Source organism: Macaca mulatta, chromosome 5 (assembly GCF_049350105.2).
Source record: "Macaca mulatta isolate MMU2019108-1 chromosome 5, T2T-MMU8v2.0, whole genome shotgun sequence".
NCBI lineage: Eukaryota > Metazoa > Chordata > Mammalia > Primates > Cercopithecidae > Macaca > Macaca mulatta.
The window spans coordinates 71,575,311-71,594,569 of record NC_133410.1 but is presented as its reverse complement, the minus strand read 5'-3'; the positions used below and the strand labels follow the sequence as shown (position 1 = coordinate 71,594,569).

The window sequence follows — 19,259 nt, the reverse complement described above, 5'->3', positions numbered from 1 at the left end:
CCACCATGCCTGGCTAAATTTTGTATTTTTAGTAGAGACAGGGTTTCGCCATGTTGGTCAGGCTGGTCTTGAATTCCTGACCTTGTGATCCATCCGCCTCAGCCTCCCAAAGTGCTAGGATTACAGGCATGAGCCACAGCGCCCGGCCAAAATTTGCCAGTGTTTTAAGACCTCATATAACTGGTATCATACAGTATATACCATTTTCTGTCTGAATTCATTAACCAGGCAAAATATTTTTAAGACTTTCTCATGATGTTCCATGTATCAATAGTTTGTTCTTTATTGATGAATAGTATATTCTATTATGTAATATGCCATAATTTATTTATCCTCCTATAAATAATAATTGACTTGTTTCCAGTTTGGGACTGTTAAGAATAAGGATATATATCCACATGTATTGTGGTGGATATATGTTTCCACTTATCTAGGAAAGATAGATGTATGTTTAATTTTATAAGAAATTGTCAAACATTTTTTCCAAATGGTTGAACTATTTTATACTACCTCCAGAAGTGTACGAGAGTTCCGTTTCTTCCACATCCTTATCAACATTAGTGTGGTCAGTCTTTTCAATTTTAGAGATTCTTGTGGGTATGAAATGGTAACTCAATGTAGTCTTATTTTTTCATTCCCTAATTACTAATGATGCTGATCATTTTTCATGTGTCTATTGGCCTTTCCTTTATTTATTTTCTAAAGTGTGTATTTATGTCTTTTGCCATTTTAAGATGCCATTAATTTATTGTTAGTTGGTAAAAATGCTGTATATATTAATGAATCTTATTTTTAAATGTATTTCAGTCTGCTTGTTTCTTAATAATGTATTTTGATAGATTTTTGGTTTTGATAAAGTTTAGTTTATCATTTTATGATAAATGTTTTGGGGTCTTATTGAAGACATTTTTGCCTTCTTCAAAGTTCAAGGATATTTTTCTATATTTTGTTCTAGAAGCCTTATGATTCTGGTTTTCATGTTTAGGTGTATGATCGATCTTAAATTTAGTTTTGAGTATGGAGTGAGTTAGGGATTGAGGTTCATTTTTTAAAATAGTGGCATGTAGTTGTTTTAGCATAATTTGACTTTCCTCTCATAAATGACTTGGTACTTTGGTTGAAATGAATGCTGAATTTTTTGTGTGAATACATACTATATGAATTTAATTTTCTGTTTCATTAGTACTAACTAATTTAAGTAGAATGGACAAACTAATCAGAGTTTGCATTTATTTTAGGAGAGATCAGAGTGGCCTTTGTGCTGTATAACAACTTGGGTCCTTATTTGTCCACGGAGAATGCCAGTATGAAGTTGGGAACGGAAGCTTTGTCCACAAATCATTCTGTTATTGTCAATTCTCCTGTTATTACGGCAGCAATAAACAAAGAGTTCAGTAACAAGGTTTATTTGGCTGATCCTGTGGTGTTTACTGTTAAACATATCAAGGTAAGAAAATGGCATATTAACTTGGTTGTTCATATTATCTATATTTTTATAACACTGAACATTAAGTGTATTAATTTTCTTTTAATATTTTTTCTGTTTGACATATAGCAGTTCATTATTTGTACAATATAGTGGTAATTTTTTTTCAGAAATAAGATTTGGAGGAGAATCATCCTTGTATTTGTAAATATTTATGGTGAAAGCATTCATAGATGGATTTATAAATGCTTCTCCATAACTAAAAAGACCTAGTCCAAGTATAGAGATCTAAAATACGGCCTGAAAATCATAGATAATATTGCAAAATTCTATTGTATTTGGGATTCATGTGAAATGAATAGATTTTTAGCTGCTCTTGCCACAAAACCAAGAAAACAACGGGTAACTACGTGAGATGATAGATATGTTAATTTGCTTCACTTTGGTTACCTTTCTACTATCTACAAGTATTTCATAACATTGTGTTGTATACCTTAAATATTCACAATACTATTTATGTTTTTTAAAGAAGAATAGGAGTACATTAACAGAACTAGACATGGTTCTATATTTGATATTTCAAGCAATTATGTCCATGTGAAGATATATTTTTGCATATATACAAAGATTGAGGTTGTAAATTCAACAAAGATTTCTAAAGATCATCCATTCAGATGTTGGTTGTTAAGAGCAATTAACCTCTTTATTTTGCAATGTGTATTAATTAGTGTGATTTTGAAACATTGATACTAGTATGTTGTTTTACTGTTAATTTAAAAAAATAGTGCACTCCTCTCTAGTCAGAGGGAACAAACAACAGCATATATTCAGTTTCCCTTAGAATTGATGAGGCCCATTCATGGAAACATTGGTAGACATCTCTAAAAAAAAGATAGAATATGAAGTTGTATTATATGTAAAGAAAATGCCAACTTAATTTACATGATCATAAAGTAGTTGTTGATTTTGTGGACTTTTTTCCCCTTTAGCAGTCAGAGGAAAATTTCAACCCTAACTGTTCATTTTGGAGCTACTCCAAGCGTACAATGACAGGTTATTGGTCAACACAAGGCTGTCGGCTCCTGACAACAAATAAGACACATACTACATGCTCTTGTAACCACCTAACAAATTTTGCAGTACTGATGGCACATGTGGAAGTTAAGGTAAGATATATACCATACAATGAAAATGTTTTAGTACATAATATGATCACTAACTGTAAATAGTCCTAACTATATGGGCTATCATATTTCAATGTTTTTCTACTTTCGTAGTAATTCTATTAAGGAACTCTCGATGTTCAAACCATATCCTTGTGGATGATTCAAAGAACTTGTTATCTCTTTTCCTATTATCAATATAGTTCTTAAAATTGAAGTTTGCTTAATAAACTTCCCCTAGTCCCCCTGTTATTTTGTATAATAAATGTCAGACCATAACCTCATGAACGGGGTAAGATAGCACCCCAGGACCAAAGGCCAGTGGGGTTGGTTTAGAAAGGTGGGACTAGTGAGGTGGAAAAGTAAAGAGCTATGCATAGGTTAAATACAGTCAAACTGACTCTTGGGAAAGCAACCTTCAAGCACAATACCCAGAGAATGATAGTGCAAAGGACTTGGCATACCCTGACATAAGGAAATGGGTTCTGCCCATGCAAGAAGACATTACTCTAAGGAAAATTCCAGATGATAGATAGTTTCCAAAGTCAGAAACATGGCTGCATCAATTTCCTCCCAGTGTGACTAGCTTTCATATGGATAGAGGGTTGTCAGATGGAGTCTATGAGTTTGCAAGGGAAGGGAAGGTTGACAGGGTTTCAGGAGATCAACTCAAGCAGGATAACAGTAAAAGGTAGAAATGCAGTAACTATCAGATTTTAGGAGGCCTAGGCCAGGAAACAGAAAAAAACGCTAAGCAGGTCAGTGCATCAGTAGTAGGTAAGATTATTGCTAACACTGAGTAATATTAATACTTAACCTATAGAAATGTATGGGGTTGAAAACTTCAATTTTTATTTCAAGCAAGATACTTCATGGCCAGAGATGTTCGAGAATGCAAATATCTTGCTTCCCTCATCACAATAGTTAAGAACTGAGGCTGACTCAGATCCACATGTTGGATTCCACCAATTGTTATCAGTTGGAAGAAGGCTATTAATAGATTATATACATTATGTGGCATTAAAAATTTAATTTTTGAACTTTGAAACAAGATGCTCAACAAAAATAATACTTTTAAAATAAATATTGTATGTCTTAAACTAAATGGATAATGACATTTAAAATCTTAAAATAGGTTGGGCATGGTGGCTTATGCCTGTAATCCCAGCACTTTGGGAGGCCAAAGCGGGAGTATCACTGGAGGTTAGAAGTTCGAGACCAGGCTGACTGACATGGCAAAACCCCTCTCTACTAAAAATACAAAAATTAGCTAAGCGTTGATGCATGCTTGTAATCCCCCCTACTCAGGAGCCTGAAGCAGAAGGATCGCTTGAACGGGGGAGGCAGAGGTTGCAGTGAGCTGAGATTGCACCAGTGCACTCCAGCCTGGGAGACAGAGTGAGACTCTGTCTCAAATTAAAAAAAAAAAAAAAAAAATCTTGAAATATAGCTTCTTGTTTTTTAAAAAATGTCTTTATAAGTTAAATACAATTTTATATGTATTAGTCTTTAAGATTATTAATCCTGTATAATATATACAAAATTTTTGTCTTTAGAACTAGCATTGGTATTTTGCTTTGGTAGGGAAAAGCACTTATAGCTTCAACACTTTATGCAAAAGTTAAAGCTTAGTTTTCACAGCTTTTTATATTATAATACCTCTGCTGTAATTATATGGTACATATTTCATTGTGAAAAGAAAATGAGTACTTAAAACCCTGGAATGGCTTTCACAAAGATTGAACATTCTTTCATACAATTCATTAAAATTTTTCACTATTTAACTAATACTACTTAGCTTTCAACTTTAGTAACTGGTAAATAGTATTTTCAAAACAATTGTCTTTACAAGTTCAATAAAATGTGAAATAACGTGTATTTTTAACCATACTGTTCAGTTCAGCACATATATGTTAGTGTAATAATATAAGATATGAACACTGGCTTCAAAAGTTTACAGGTTTTCTCTTTAGATGAGACAGAAAAAAAAACAGCTATATAGTTAATAAGGTAGTGATAAGAATGAAGTTTGAACAGTGTACTGTGGGAAAATTGAATAAGTATAATAAAAGTCTGGAGAAGTTCTTAGAGATTTAAAAGCTGTATATTAAGAGATTAATGGATTAGCCAGAAAAGTTGTGAAGACCATTTCAATCAGAGAAAACAGCAGGAGCGAAAACACAAAGATGTTATATACCATGCTGTGTAGAGCATGGTAAAAGAGTTTAGAATTTAATACATGATAAGTATAACAAGGCTAGTGTTTAAGTCAAAATAAAATATCTAAATTTAAGATTTGATTGGGGAAGCAAGAATTGCAGTTCAGGTATACATACAGACTGGATGGTCTTCCTTATGCCTGAAGAACAAAAAGAAAGTTGGAGATTTCATAAAAAGAAGAAGTGTTACATATTGTTTTCCCAGAAAGTTCATTGGCACTAGTCAAGTGTGGAGAGCTGGCAAGCTCTGATTGGTGAGTGACAGGTAATGGGTCTTGGAGTCAAAGGAGGTTGTTTCAGTAGCTATTGGGTAAAACTAGTATCAGGTTACAACAGGCAGTTTCAGCATGCAGGCTTACAGTGAATTCCATTCTTGGAGCCATGTTTTGTGCCCTGAATGCTTTCTTCCCTGCCTTTTGCCTCTGTTTTAGTTGGTATGACAAGAATAACCCCATTCATATGACCATCTTTCATTGTAGTTAGAAACTGGAGGCGGACTGAAGAATTTAGTAGGACTGTGGCCATGAAGGGCATAATTTATTTATTTCCATCTCTGGCACTTGAATCAGGACGATGTGGAAATTTAGATGGGCTTAACATCTGTAGTCTCGGAGTAGAAGTCTCAATATCCTACATGTCTAAATATTTACAAGTAATACATAAAGTTGGGAAAAATGAAATATAACCTGACTTAACAAAATATAGCTTTATAATAACCGAAGACACACAATCTGAACTTAGGATTCTCAGAATCCCCAGAGTTGTGCACCTGTACATGGCAGTGTCAGAAGAGCCGACTCCTGGCTCACAGTCAGTGGTTTAGCCAACCCCTTCAAAAGGAGGAGGCGTGGGGATGGGGGGGCTCTCTTTCCAGAGTCTCAGGGTATAACTGTGGTATGGATCTTTGCTGTGATTCCATGGGCAACTAAAAAATGATTGCCAGATCTCTAAACAATAATAGCACCAGTTTTGGAGAGGATGTGGAGAAATAGGAACACTTTTTACACTGTTGGTGGGACTATAAACTAGTTCAACCATTGTGGAAGACAGTGTGGTGATTCCTCAAGGATCTAAAAATAGAAATACCATTTGACCCAGCCATCCCGTTACTGGGTATATACCCAAAGGATTATAAATCATGCTGCTATAAAGACACATGCACACGTATGTTTATTGCGGCACTATTCACAATAGCAAAAACTTGGAACCAACCCAAATGTCCATCAGTGATAGACTGGATTAAGAAAATGTGGCACATATACACTATGGAATACTATGCAGCCATAAAAAAGGATGAGTTCATGTCTTTTGTAGGGACATGGAGGAAGCTGGAAACCATCATTCTGAGCAAATTATCGCAAGGACAGAAAACCAAACACCACATGTTCTCACTCATCGGTGGGAATTGAACAATGAGAACACTTGGACACAGGGTGGGGAACCTCACACACCAGGGCCTGTCATGGGGTGAGGGGAGGGGGGAGGGATAGCATTAGGAAATATACCTAATGTAAATGACGAGTTAATGGGTGCAGCACACCAACATGGCACATGTATACATAGGTAACAAACCTGCACGTTGTGCACATGTACCCTAGAACTTGAAGTATAATAATAATAGTAAATATATGTATATAAAATAGAAAACTAAATTAGACTGGTTAAGGCTTTTTAAATAAAGCATAAAAATGACTGTTCCTATTTAAAAAAACAATAATAGCACCAGTTTATGTTGCAATTTTAGACAGATTATTCCCAATTCTTTGTGGATGATAGATGTCAAACGATTAGACTGGCTGGGCGCAGTGGCTCATGCATGTAATCCCAGTACTTCGGGAGTCTGAGGCTGCTGGATCAGTTGAGGTCAGGAGTTTGAGACCAGCCTGGCCAACATGGCAATCCATCTCTACTGAAAATACAAAAATTAGCTGGGCATAGTGGTGCATGCCTGTAGTCCCAGCTACTCAGGAGGCTGTGGTGGGAGGATCACTTGAGCTCAGGAAGCAGAGGTTGCAGTGAGCTGAGATCCACCACTGCAACTCCAGTTTGAGTGACCAAGCAAGACTGTGTCACAAACAAACAAACAAACAAACAAAATGATTAGACTGGTTGTAGTGTGACAGTTATTTTAATAAGTCCTGGTAAAGTAAGGGATGTCTAGGGCATAGGCAAGGGCTGTTGTAGTAGTCATGAAGAGGATTTATATTTCAGATATACTAGGATACAAAATATAAATGGCTTACTACCTTGTTTATAGAGGTCGATAGAAGGGCTATACACATGTACATTGTCTTCTCCCTGCTATCAGTAAAAATAGGGAAAGTATTAATGTCCTTAACATTTTACAAAGTAAAAATGATGGCAGAATTATTAGCTACCTTATGTTATTGATCCAAATAATTTCATCCAAGCCAGGCATGGTGGCTTGCAGCCTGTAATCTCAGCACTTTGGGAGGCTGAGACGGGCGGATCACTTGAGCTCAGGAGTTCAAGACCAGCCCAGACAACACAGTGAAACCTCATCTCTATTTAAAAAACACAAAAATTAGCCAGGTGTGATGGCATGCCCTTGTAGTCCCAGCTACTTGGGAGGTTGAGGTGGGAGGATTGCTTGAGCCCAGGAGGTTGAGGCTGCAGTGAGCTGTCATTGTGCCACGGCACTATAGCTTGGGCAACAGAGTGAGACCCTGTCTCAGAACAAAACAATTTCGTCCAAAATTTTATTTGATTCAAATTTAGAGAGAGTTGGTGCAGGTATACCAGAGGGAGAGCAAATTCATGCTCAATTAGCAGCTTAAAAGTAAAATTATCTTAGCTGTGTCAGCACAGTTTAAATTTTGATGTTCGAAGGACTACAAACTCTATTTTGTCAGAGCATCACAAATTGATCCATCTTAGCAAGACTGGCTATATATTCACAAGTGATAGATTTAAATCTGGATTGTATTACTCTGGCTCTGAAAGCCTACATTTTAGGTTAGGTTATAAACTCAGACTCAGAAAAATGAATCAAATTTGAGGCAGCAACAAAAAATATCATTTTATGCTCAGTTCATTGCCTAACAACCTTTCCCCAATCCATTGTATAACAGTCATGACTGTGACCACTATTGTGTGTCAACAAGAGATAAAATAAATGGAAATCAATATTTTCCTTTAGCAGTCAATCGCAAAGCATGTGTGTCCTGGAATTCTTATATCATAATCTCTTGTGATTATCTGCGTCAGCCCCATTTGGATCTCACAACAAGATTTTGAAATGTTAGCCGTCAATGAAAAACAGAAGACAAGGAGACTGATCATCTCTAGAGTTTCAAAAAGAAACACACTAGCCAAACTTACCTAAGACTAATGTTTCAAACAGAACATTAATTTATTCATACACAGTGAGAAGTACAGCAGCCAGTTGGAACAGATATTTATGTCTTCTAGTTTTCAGTTTCTAACTCTACAAGAAAACCTGTAAAGGAAACAAAATTATCATTGGAGAACTTTGTTTGAGGAATTTGGAAAGAGTGCAGGAAGAGTTAGCTCAAAAATCTTGATAGCTATTGGCATCAAGCTATGGTATCCTGATGCATCTTTCTCCACTCCAGAGCTCTCCCAATACACTGAATTGCTTTTATTTGTCCTATGTGTTATTTCTGCTGTTCGGTCAACACTTTCTTTATTCTTTTATTCACATTTTTGATCACGTAAGTTAAGATAAACATCATGAAGATACTGACACGTTGCCTAATACACAGTAGGCTCTGAATAAATGTAACTTCCTCCTTCCTAGTTGTCAGATGTATTACTGGATTCCAAGGACTCCAGTGCAAACTTCAGGCCCTCAGGAAACTCGTATTTTTAGAGAAGTGGTGATAGGGAAGAAGGGCACAGAAGAGAAACTGCAGCTAGAGTCATAGTTTTGATAAGAATTATAACCAAGGCCTACCCTGTGATTTAGAGACATAGGGGAAAATCATCTGTGTGAGCCAGGAGTCCTCAGAAAGGGCTTATCAAAGAAGTGTCCTGTTACGAAGATCAGATGTATTTCATGAGTTAATGTGTGGAGAATTTGAGTTGGCCTCATTCTTGCAACACCTTCTTCACTGTGCCGTGGGTACACCACTCCCTAGTTTCTTTCCTTTCTCAGCAACTTGTCCTTTTTAGCATATTTTGCTGTTTTCTCCTCATCTGCATGACCTCTCATTGCCATTCTGGTCCTGAGCATAATCCTAAATACCTGCTCTTCTCCCTCGGAGATGTCATGCAGTCGTATGGCTCTATACCTCATCTCATGACTCTCACATATTTCTATCTCCATTTTTAAATTCCAGACTCGGATTTCACCAGTGGCTTGATGTAACTACTTACACTTATCTAAAAGTGTCACAATCCTAGAGCTATATACTTATGATATTCTCTCATCTAAGTCTTCTCCATTTTAGTAAAAGACTACTCTGTTCCTTCAGATGCTCTGGTCCTAAAGCAGGCATCACTTTTGATTTGTTTATTTTCCTTCATACTGCACAGTCAATCCCATCAACATTCCTGCCAGATCCAGAATCTGACCTCTTCTCAACATCATCTCTACCACCTAGGTTCAAACCTCTATCATCTCTCCTCTACTTGTTTGCTATAGCGCCTCAACTGCTGTTTCCTTCTTCGTTTCTCTTAATTTAATTTTCAACATAGTTGCCAGAGGGATACTTTTAAAATGTGAGTTAGATCATGTCACTCCTCAAATTTATTCCCAAAACCCTTTAAAATGCAAATCAGGCACTTCATACCTTTGATTCAATCTCTAATGACTCCTTATCTGAGTAAGAGAAAAATCTCAAATCTTGGCCCCCATTAGCATCTCTTGACATCCTCTCCTACCACTGTTCACCTTGCTCCCCTGCTGTAGCCACTGGTTACAGTGGAAAGCCACTCCTTGCCTTTCCACAAACACATCAGATGTGTCCTAGTTAGACCTAAGTGTCTTTCTCTTCTCAACACTCCCCACCCCACCCCCGCAAAGATAGCACTTGCCAAGATTCCTCATCTCCTTCAAGTTTTTGCTCAAATATTACCTTCTCAATGAGGCTTTCCTTGTTCACCCTATTTAACATTTTAGATTACCCCATCTCCACAAAATATAGAAGGAGTAAGGCAAACCAGGTCCCTGGCCTCAGAGAATTTATAGTTTATCAAGGGAAGGTTGTGTCAAGGCTGATTGTTGACTAGGGTGCTCAGAGAGATTTCAGCTAGGTTCCCCTCAGGCAGACAAGAAAAGTAAATGGCATAATTCCAGCTGAACGTTGCTTAGAAAATTAAATACGAGGACTGAAACTTTTCTACCTTTTCACAAACATTATTTTGTTTTTTCCTACAGAGTAGGGGATAGTGGGTTAGGGTAAGTGTTTTTTATTGTTTTTGTTTTCTTTCTAAAATTTTAAATTTTTCTTATTTTGATTATTTGTTCAAAACTTTTAGTTTAGCACCAGAGGTCTGAATAAGACAATACTGGGTAACTATTTTTCAGTGATCTAGTCCTTAGCTTTCAAACTAGACATTAGTAAAAACACTGTAAATATACTTTAAATTAGAGTTGCTGATTACTTGTACCTCAGATATGTTCTTCAAACTTTAGAACAAAATAACTTAAACAGATTAAACTACATAATAATGAATGCTTACTAAATTAATTAAGATACATGTAGTTTCATTCATTGTAGCTATCCCATATCAAAGATAAAATATACTTTGAAATGATTTTTCTTTAAGTACATGACAGTTAAATACAAAAACTAATTTAAACTAATTAGTGATGAATTTCTGCTGGGGGGAAGTCATTTCAATAAAGAAACACCTCTCAATTATTATTATTATTTATTTTACTTTAAGTTCCAAGATACATGTGCAGAATGTGCAGATTTGTTACATAGGTATATTTGTGCCATGGTAGTTTGCTGTACCTATTGACCTGTCATCTAAGTTCCCTCCCCTGGCCCCCCATCCTGCAACAGGGTCTGGTGTGTGTTGTTCCCCTCCCCGTGTCCACGTGTTCTCATTATTCAACTCCTACTTATGAGTGAGAACATGCAGTGTTGGGTTGTCTGTTTCTGTGTTAGTTTGCTGAGGATGATGTACTCCAGCTTCATCCATATCCCTGCAAAGGACATGACCTCATTCGTTTTTATGACTGCATAGTATTTCATGGTGTATATGTACCACATATTCTTTATCCAGTCTATCATTGGTGGGCAATTGGTTTGGTTCCATGACTTTGCTATTATAAATAGTGCTTCAGTAAACATGCATGTGCATGTATAGTAGAATGATTTATATTCCTTTGCCTATATACCCAGTAATGGGATTGCTGGGTCAAATAGTATTTCTGGCTCCAGATCCTTGAGGAATTACCTTACTGCCTTCCACAATGGTTGAACTAATTTACATTCCCACCAATAGTGTAAAAGTGTTCCTGTTGCTCCACAGCCTTGCCAGCATCTCTGTTGTTTCTTGACTTTTTAATAATTGCCATTCTGACTGGCATGAGATGGTATCTCGTTGTGGTTTTAATTTGTATTTCTCTAATGATCAGTGATGTTGAACTTTTTTTCCTATGTTTGTTGGCTGCGTAAATGTCTTCTTGGGAGAAACGTCTGTTCATATTCTTTACCCACTTTTGGATGGGGTTGTTTGTTTTTTATTCTTGTAAATTTGTTTAAGTTCCATGTAAATTCTGCACATTAGACTCTTGTCAGTTGGGTAGATTGCAAATTTTTTCTCCTAATCTGTAGGTCACCTGTTCATGCTGATGATTGTTTCTTTTGCTGTGCAGAAGCTCTTTGGTTTAATTAAATCCCATTTGTCAACTGTGGCTTTTGTTGCAATTGCTTTTGGTGTTTTCATCATGAAGTCTTTGCCCATGCTTGTGTCCCAAATGGTATTGCCTAGGTTTTTTTCTGGGGTTTTTATGGTTTTGGGTTTTATGTTTAAGTCTTTAATCCATCTTGAGTTAATTTTTGTATAAGGTGTAAGGAAGGGATCCAGTCTCAGTTTTCTGCATATGCCTAGTCAGTTTTCCCAGCACCATTTATTGAATAGGAGATCCTTTCCCCATTGCTTGTTTTTGTCAGGTTTGTCAAAGGTCAGAAGGTTGTAGATGTGTGGTGGTATTTCTGAGGTCTCTGTTTTGTTCCATTGGTCTATATGTCTGTTTTGGTACCAGTACCATGCTTTTTTGGTTACTATAGTCTTTTAGTATAGTTTCAAGTCAGGTAGCATGATGCCTCCAGCTTCGTTCTTTTTGCTTAGGATTGTCTTGGCTATACGGGGTCTTCTTTGGTTCCATATGAAAGTAGTTTTTTTCTAATTCTGTGAAGAAAGTCAATGGTAGTTTGATGGGAATATCATTGAATCTATAGATTACTTTGGGCACTATGATCATTTTCACAATATTGATTTGTCCTATCCATGAAGATGGGATGTTTTTCCATTTGTTTACGTCCTCTCTTATTTCCTTGAGCAGTGATTTGTAGTTCTCCTTGAAAACATCCTTCACATCCCTTGTAAGCTATTTTCTTAGGTATTTTATTCTCTGTGTAGTGATTTTGAATGCGAGTCCATTCATGATTTGGCTGTCTGCTTGTCTGTTGTTGGCGTAAAGGAATGCTTGTCATTTTATACCTCTCAATTATTAGAGTTGGCTATGTGAGAACTTTTATATAAAAGAGTAATTACGCCTGGCCATCTCAAAGTCCATAAATAAGCATAGCCAAATTATAAGTAATCTCTCTATATAAAAGAGGATTACTTATTAATTTAATGGTGCATTTTTTTTCTCTTTTGGTTTTTTATTTATTTTATTTATTTATTTATTTTTATTTATGACAGAGTTTTACTCTTGTTGCCCAGGTTGGAGGTTACATTTATATAGTAGTTTACAATTTGGAATTGACAAAGACCTTAGGAAAAACTAAATTTTTTGTGTGTGTGCAAGGACACTACTGTTGATACAAGGAAAACTAGTTAAAGCTTTGTTTTGATTATTTCTGAAATATTTACATTTATGAAAAATATACCTAATTACAATTTGAAAAATGGTGAAGCTTTTAGTTAGTCAAATGTAAAATTATCCTATAGCATCTTTTTATTTCATTTTCTTTCCTTCATACATGCTTTTTGCCAATTAAACAGACTCTGCCTCTTGCTTTCTATAAAAAAAATATTGTTTTTAATGTTTCACAAATGTTACTAATTTCTAATCTGTGTGTTCAGAAATTGCTGCAGTTGTGCAAATTTAAAGATTTGGAGCTGTGCTTGTCACATAATGAGTATTCAGTAAAAGTTAACTTTCTTTTCACGTATTTCTAAAATACTTTGTGTACCTCTCATCATTTTATATTATAATCATCTCTTGAAACGTATTTGTCTTCTCTAGACTGTGACTTCCTCCTATTAGGGAATGTCTTTTCTTCTTGTTTGCAACCTCAGTGCCTTGTATGGTATATAAAATAATCTTTTTTGACTAAGTGGACAGAATTCATTGAAAGAAAAACCATGTTATATGGTATAAGACCTCTTAAATATCCAAAAAGTGTCTTGTTTTGCTTTGTCTTCATTCTTGTTTCTAATTGATTGTAAGTTTATTAATGCTGATGTTGTAAGGGTTTTTTGTTTCTTTCTTTCTTTCTTTCATTAGAAAACACAAAACCAACTGCTATGAGGAATTGTGTTAGTTCATTTTCACACTGCTATAAAGAATAACTGAGACTGGGTAATTTATGAAGGAAAGAGATTTAATTGACTCACAGTTTCACATGCCTGGGGAGGCCTCAGGAAACTTATAATCATGGCAGAAGGTGAAGGGAAAGCAGGCAGTTTCTTCACAAAGTGGCAAGAGAGAGAGAGAAAGCAGGAAAAACTGCCACTTTTAAACTATCACATCTCATGAGAACTTGTCACTATCACAAAACAGTGTAGGGGAACCACCCCCAGGATCCAATCACTTCCCACCTGGTCACTCCCTCCCCACATGGGGCTTCCAATTCAAGATGAGATTTGGGTGGGAACACAGAGCCAAATTATATCAGTGTTATCTCTGAATTCCCAATTATGCTAACATCCAAAGGTGAGAAGAGCCTGTCTCATCTACTTGTAACTTTTCTGAATTGCTACCATAAACCTCAAGGTGGCAACGCAGCTGGTTAACTACTGAATTCCCCCTGCTTCTACTGTCTAAGGAAACATTTGATTGTCTTCTCCTTTAGACACAAAAGTAACCATTACAAAATTTAGGTAATGTAATTGTATACTTAACTGAGATATAGTATTTATGATATTTTAAAACTTTCCATTATTGGGAATTGCAGATTTCTCTGTTGTAGAAGAATGTTAAAAAACTAAATCCAAATGTCTCTTCATCTCTTAGTAGTAATTCTCTTTTGTAACCCCCTTTGTGGAGGGAATACTTTAATTTACAGGAGCATAAGTTTCAAAGTAATTATATTAACATTTCTACTGTGGTTTTGTAGAGCACTGTAAAAATGCCTCAGAAAATGGTCTTATAATTTATACTACTAGCTCTTTTCTCTAGTCAAATTATAATTCTTTGGAGATAATACAAAAAGTCTGCCTACTCTCTCCTGTCAATTCAACTTGTCATTGATTTTTATTATCTTTAAAATGCTTCACTTTCTTTAGTTTGATGATTGTATTTTTTTAAAGCTTACTATTATCACCCCATCCCAACTTCACCTCATTCCAAGTATAGAACTTGATTTGTTGTTTGAAGCCATTGTATTTCTTTCTAAATGTAGAATTGATTGAAAACAGTCACAGGTTGGAACATTTTAATTCCATACCATGGATTCTGTGTGTTGAATATTTTATGGCTAAACTTTTTCTAGGCTAGAAGAAAACACTAGGTAATTTAACATTGTAAGGCTCTACAGTTGAACATGAAAGTACTTGTTTTTCAAAAAGAATATTTTTACTTTTTAACGTCCAAAAAGAAAGTTACTTTAAAAATGTAAGAAATTAATTTTATTATTAGAAAACAAAATATTGAATTTATGATGCTAAAAGTTTCACAATCCTATTCCTAGTTCTTACACTCATTTTGTATTTTGCTGTCTATAGTATGGTGGGATTTAGGTGGAGGTGGATATTAAAAATCATAGCTAATACTTTAGTATAATACTTTAGTATAAATAGTACCTTAAGTAATGTATTTATTTAAGGAAAAACTATATAATTTGTATGTTGAGTACCTCCAAATACAGAAAATTTCTTGAAAAGAAACTGGTTTCAAAAACGTAAGATTTTATTATATTATCTTGAATATTAACTTTATCCAAAAGCTAACCTTTTAGAACCAAGAAAAAAATTCTTGGTTCTAAAAGGTTAGCTTTCTCACTGAACACACTTGTCATCATATATCTCCTTCATACACTTATTCAAATTTGAAATTATTTATTTGCTAGTATGCTGTTTTATTGTTTACTTCCTCCTCTTGTGTCCAAGTTCAGTATTAGGAGCAGAGTCCTGAAGGAAGTGAGAGAGTAGGCCTTGAAGATCACCTGGGGAAAGAAAGACTCTTCCAGGCAGAAGGAACAAAAACAAGTCCCTGAACCAGGATGATTTTGATATGTTTGAGGAGCTGCAGGGAGAACAGTATGGTTGGAGTGGAAAAAGTATGAGAGAGAGTATGTTAGCAGAACAGGCTGCAGGGTCTAGAACAGAAGACTTTGTACGACATAGGAAGGACTCTAGGTTTGGGTTTTACTCTGAGCACTCTGGAAAGCCACAGGAGAGTTTTGAGCAGAGGAGCAGCATGGCCTGTTTTATAAATATTTAATATATAGAATGTTTTACATTTACCAGTTTTATATTGACTAAAAAGGAAACTTCAGCCATGCCCATGTGCAGATCCTAAATGATGCAATGATGTACATACTTCCTAAAAGTATGGATTAGTTTTTTTGTTTGTTTGTTTGTTTGTTTGTTTGTTTGTTTTTGAGACGGAGTCTGGCTCTGTCACCCAGACTGGAGTGCAATGGCGCAATCTCGGCTCACTGCAAGCTCCGCCTCCTGGGTTCAAGCGATTCTCCTGCCTCAGCCTCCCGAGTAGCTGGGACTACAGGAGTGTGCCATCACGCCCAGCTAATTTTTGTATTTTTAGTAGAGATGGAGTTTCACCATTTTGGCCAGGATGGTTTCGACTCTTGACCTCATGATCTGCCCACCTCGGCCTCCCAAAGTGCTGGGATTACAGGCATAAGCCACCACACCCAGCCTAGTTTTTACATTAAAATAAATCTGTATTTTGCAATATAGGTCTGTACGTCTAACCCCTCTAAATTTTGAGATCAGTCAGCATGTTTACTCAGGCTTCCTATGTATCTAGAGCTAGTTCTTAACCATTTATAATTGTCTAGAACTAGATATTAACCATTTATAAGAGTTGGTTACATTTTTGCCCAGGCTACCAAGAAACAACAAATCCTTTTTACTTAAAAAAAGATAGCTGCCACCTTCCTCGTCCACTCGCTTTCGCTCCTTCTGTGCCAGACACTTGCAAACACTGATGTTTTAATTCCCCAGGTTGTAGAGAGTATTTAGAACTATATTTCACTTGCATACAATCGGCAGAAAAAGGGCATTTCAAAATATGAATGAGTATAATGGGAGAATTTTCTTCCTACCATCATAGCTCCTGGGACATCAACCTTAACTCTAATTCTCTTTTGTTCATTTCCTGTTACAAAACAGGAAAAGGAGAACGCTGCCTTCCATACCACTTTCTCCCATCTAGAGTGGACCACCAATTATCTAAAACCTCTTTTACTTCATTTCTGATGAAATTGTTCTGAATAGGAAAAATCATTGGAGGAAGAAGATTAAAGGGTCTATGTATTTTCCCCATTACTTATCTCTGTGAAGGGCAGGGAGGAAAAAAAGAAGAAAGAGAATCTACCTAGAGATAATGAGAAAGATAGTGTTTCTATTTGAGGAGGGGAATTGACACCAACTTGTTGTATATCTTCTTAAATTAATGAAAGAAAAAGATACGTCTAAAATTATTTGTAGAAAGAGAGCATTATGGACTTGAAGAAAACCCATTGAAATCATTTTATTTTTTTTTCTCCACTCCTTTACAGAACTTTTATAGAAAAGGTGAAAGAATGATACAATAAATATTCATATACCCCTTTTTTCTGAATTCATATCTATTTGACACAGTTGGCTTTCTGTATATGTTGTGCATGTGTGTATATTTTGCTGTTATTATTTGACTTTTTGAAAGTAAATTGTGCAGCCTGGGCAACACAGTGAAACCCCGTCTCCATTAAAATACAAAAAATTAGACAGGCATGATGGTATGGGCCTATGGTGGTATGGGCTTATAGTCTCAGCTACTCAGGAGGCTGAGGCAGGTGAATTGCTTGAACCTGGGAGGCAGAATTTGCAGTGAGCCAAGATTGCACCACTGCACTCCAGCCTGGGTAACAGAACAAGCCTCCATCTCAAAAAATAATAATAATAAAAAAAAAGAAATAAAAATAGAAAAATAGAATGTAAATTACTGATATTATATTACCTAACTCCTAAAATTTCAAGCAATTATATTTTAAGAACATTATTGTTAACACAAACAAGGTATTTAACATTGATACAATACTATCATCTACTATATAATCCACAAAAAATTTTTTCCCAGTTGTCCCAATAGAGTCATTGTTTTTTCAAGTAGGACCCAACCAAAGATCATACATTGCCTTCATTTGCCTTGTTGCTAATCTTCTTTTATGTCTTTCTGCCTGTTTTTCTCTTTCATAAGAATGACATTTTATAAAGTCCAGGTCAGTTGACCTATAGAATGTTCCACAGTCACAACCTTTCTTATTTTTTTCCCTCATGATTAGATTTGGGTAAAACATTTTTGTCAAGAACACCATGTAGTAAATGCTGTATCCTTTCCGTTGCATCAAGAGGTCCAGTTACTATCAATTTAGTCATTTGTATTACTGAATTGGATCACTTAGTTAAAAAGTGACATTGTACAGAAACATTGAACTTTTTGTAATTAAGAGAAATCTGTGGGAACGTATTTGGAAACTTTGTTCTATTAATCTTAATTTTTTAAATTTATAATGTGCTCAATCCATCCTTTATTGTTCCCCAAATAGTTGAGTACCATCTTGGTAACGAGCAAAGCTTACAGTTTATTTAGTAATACAGACAACTGATCAACAAAATCAGCATCTTGTGAGAAATGTGTTGTAGTTCTCACAACTATAGAGGATTCTGTGGAAACACATGGGAATGAGCTTTACCTGGACCTTGAAGAGTCAGGGAAGACACCCTAGAGGAAGTGACATCACTTCCTAGGACAGTTAATTTAAGCAAAGCGAGAGACACAATTATGATAGCATGATATAAGGCTGTATTTTTTGTTTGTTTGTTTGTTTGTTTTGCTATATATATTTTTTCAATACATTTTATATTATTTAATAACATGCTTCGTTTGAATTTTTTTCTGGATTATAGCAGAATTTTTTTTTTTCTTTTACTATGACAATTTTTTTTTCTTTCCAACTTTTATTTTAGGTTCAGGGGGTGCATGTGCAGGTTTGTTACATGGATAAATTGCATGTCACAGGGTCTTAGTGTACGGATAATTTTGTCTCCCAGATTATCAACAGAGTACCTGATAGGTAGTTATTCAATCCTCACCCCTCTCCCATCCTACCCTCAAGAAGGCCCTCATGTCCATTGTTCTCTTTTTTGTGTTTATGTGTACGCAGTATTTATCTCCCACTTATAAGAGAGAGCATGCATTGTTTCGTTTTCTCTTCCTGCATTAAGTCTCTTAGAATAATGGCCTCCAATTCCATCCATGTTGCTGCAAAGGACGTGATTTTATTCTTTTTATGGCTGCATAGTATTTTATAGCGTATATGTACCACATTTTTATTTTTCCGGTCCACCATTAATGGGCATCTAGGTTGATTCCATGTATTTGCTATTATGAATCGTGGACAATATAACTTTTAAGCAGAAAGAATCCCGTGATCCTCCCATGCACAGCTTGGATCCTCACACTTGAAATATTTAGATTCTATTTCATCTTCAGCAAATAAGATTGGCTAAAAATAGCAACTAGAGGTCCATCTGCAATTCTAGTGAGAAACGTTTTGTAAGAAAAAAAAGTAATCGAGTACATAAGGGATCCTAAATGTGGACACTGGATGAAGACTTCAACTCTCAGAGTGTCTCAAGACCTTTCCTAATAAGGATGAACATCATTCCTTTAATGTCTACATAGATTACCTCATTTTAATCCATAGCATCACAAAAGATATTGTCATCACAATTCTTTATTTTCCAAGTTTATAATTCAGGAAAGTAGAAATAAGAATTAAAAAATCAGGAGGCCTAGGTTTCTGATTCCAGTGTTTTAAGTAATTCCAT

General features: G+C 35.6%; 1 protein-coding gene across 8 annotated transcripts in view; it reads left to right on the top strand.

Annotated features, from left to right (window-relative positions):
• The window catches only part of ADGRL3 (adhesion G protein-coupled receptor L3), an 854,829-nt gene that overhangs the window by 724,624 nt on the left and 110,946 nt on the right, over positions 1 to 19,259 (top strand). For all 8 annotated transcript variants that reach the window (XM_078001870.1, XM_078001869.1, XM_078001868.1 and 5 more), the window contains 2 exon segments: positions 1,239 to 1,447; positions 2,416 to 2,592. In XM_078001870.1, the coding sequence (XP_077857996.1) occupies positions 1,239 to 1,447; positions 2,416 to 2,592 (386 nt within the window).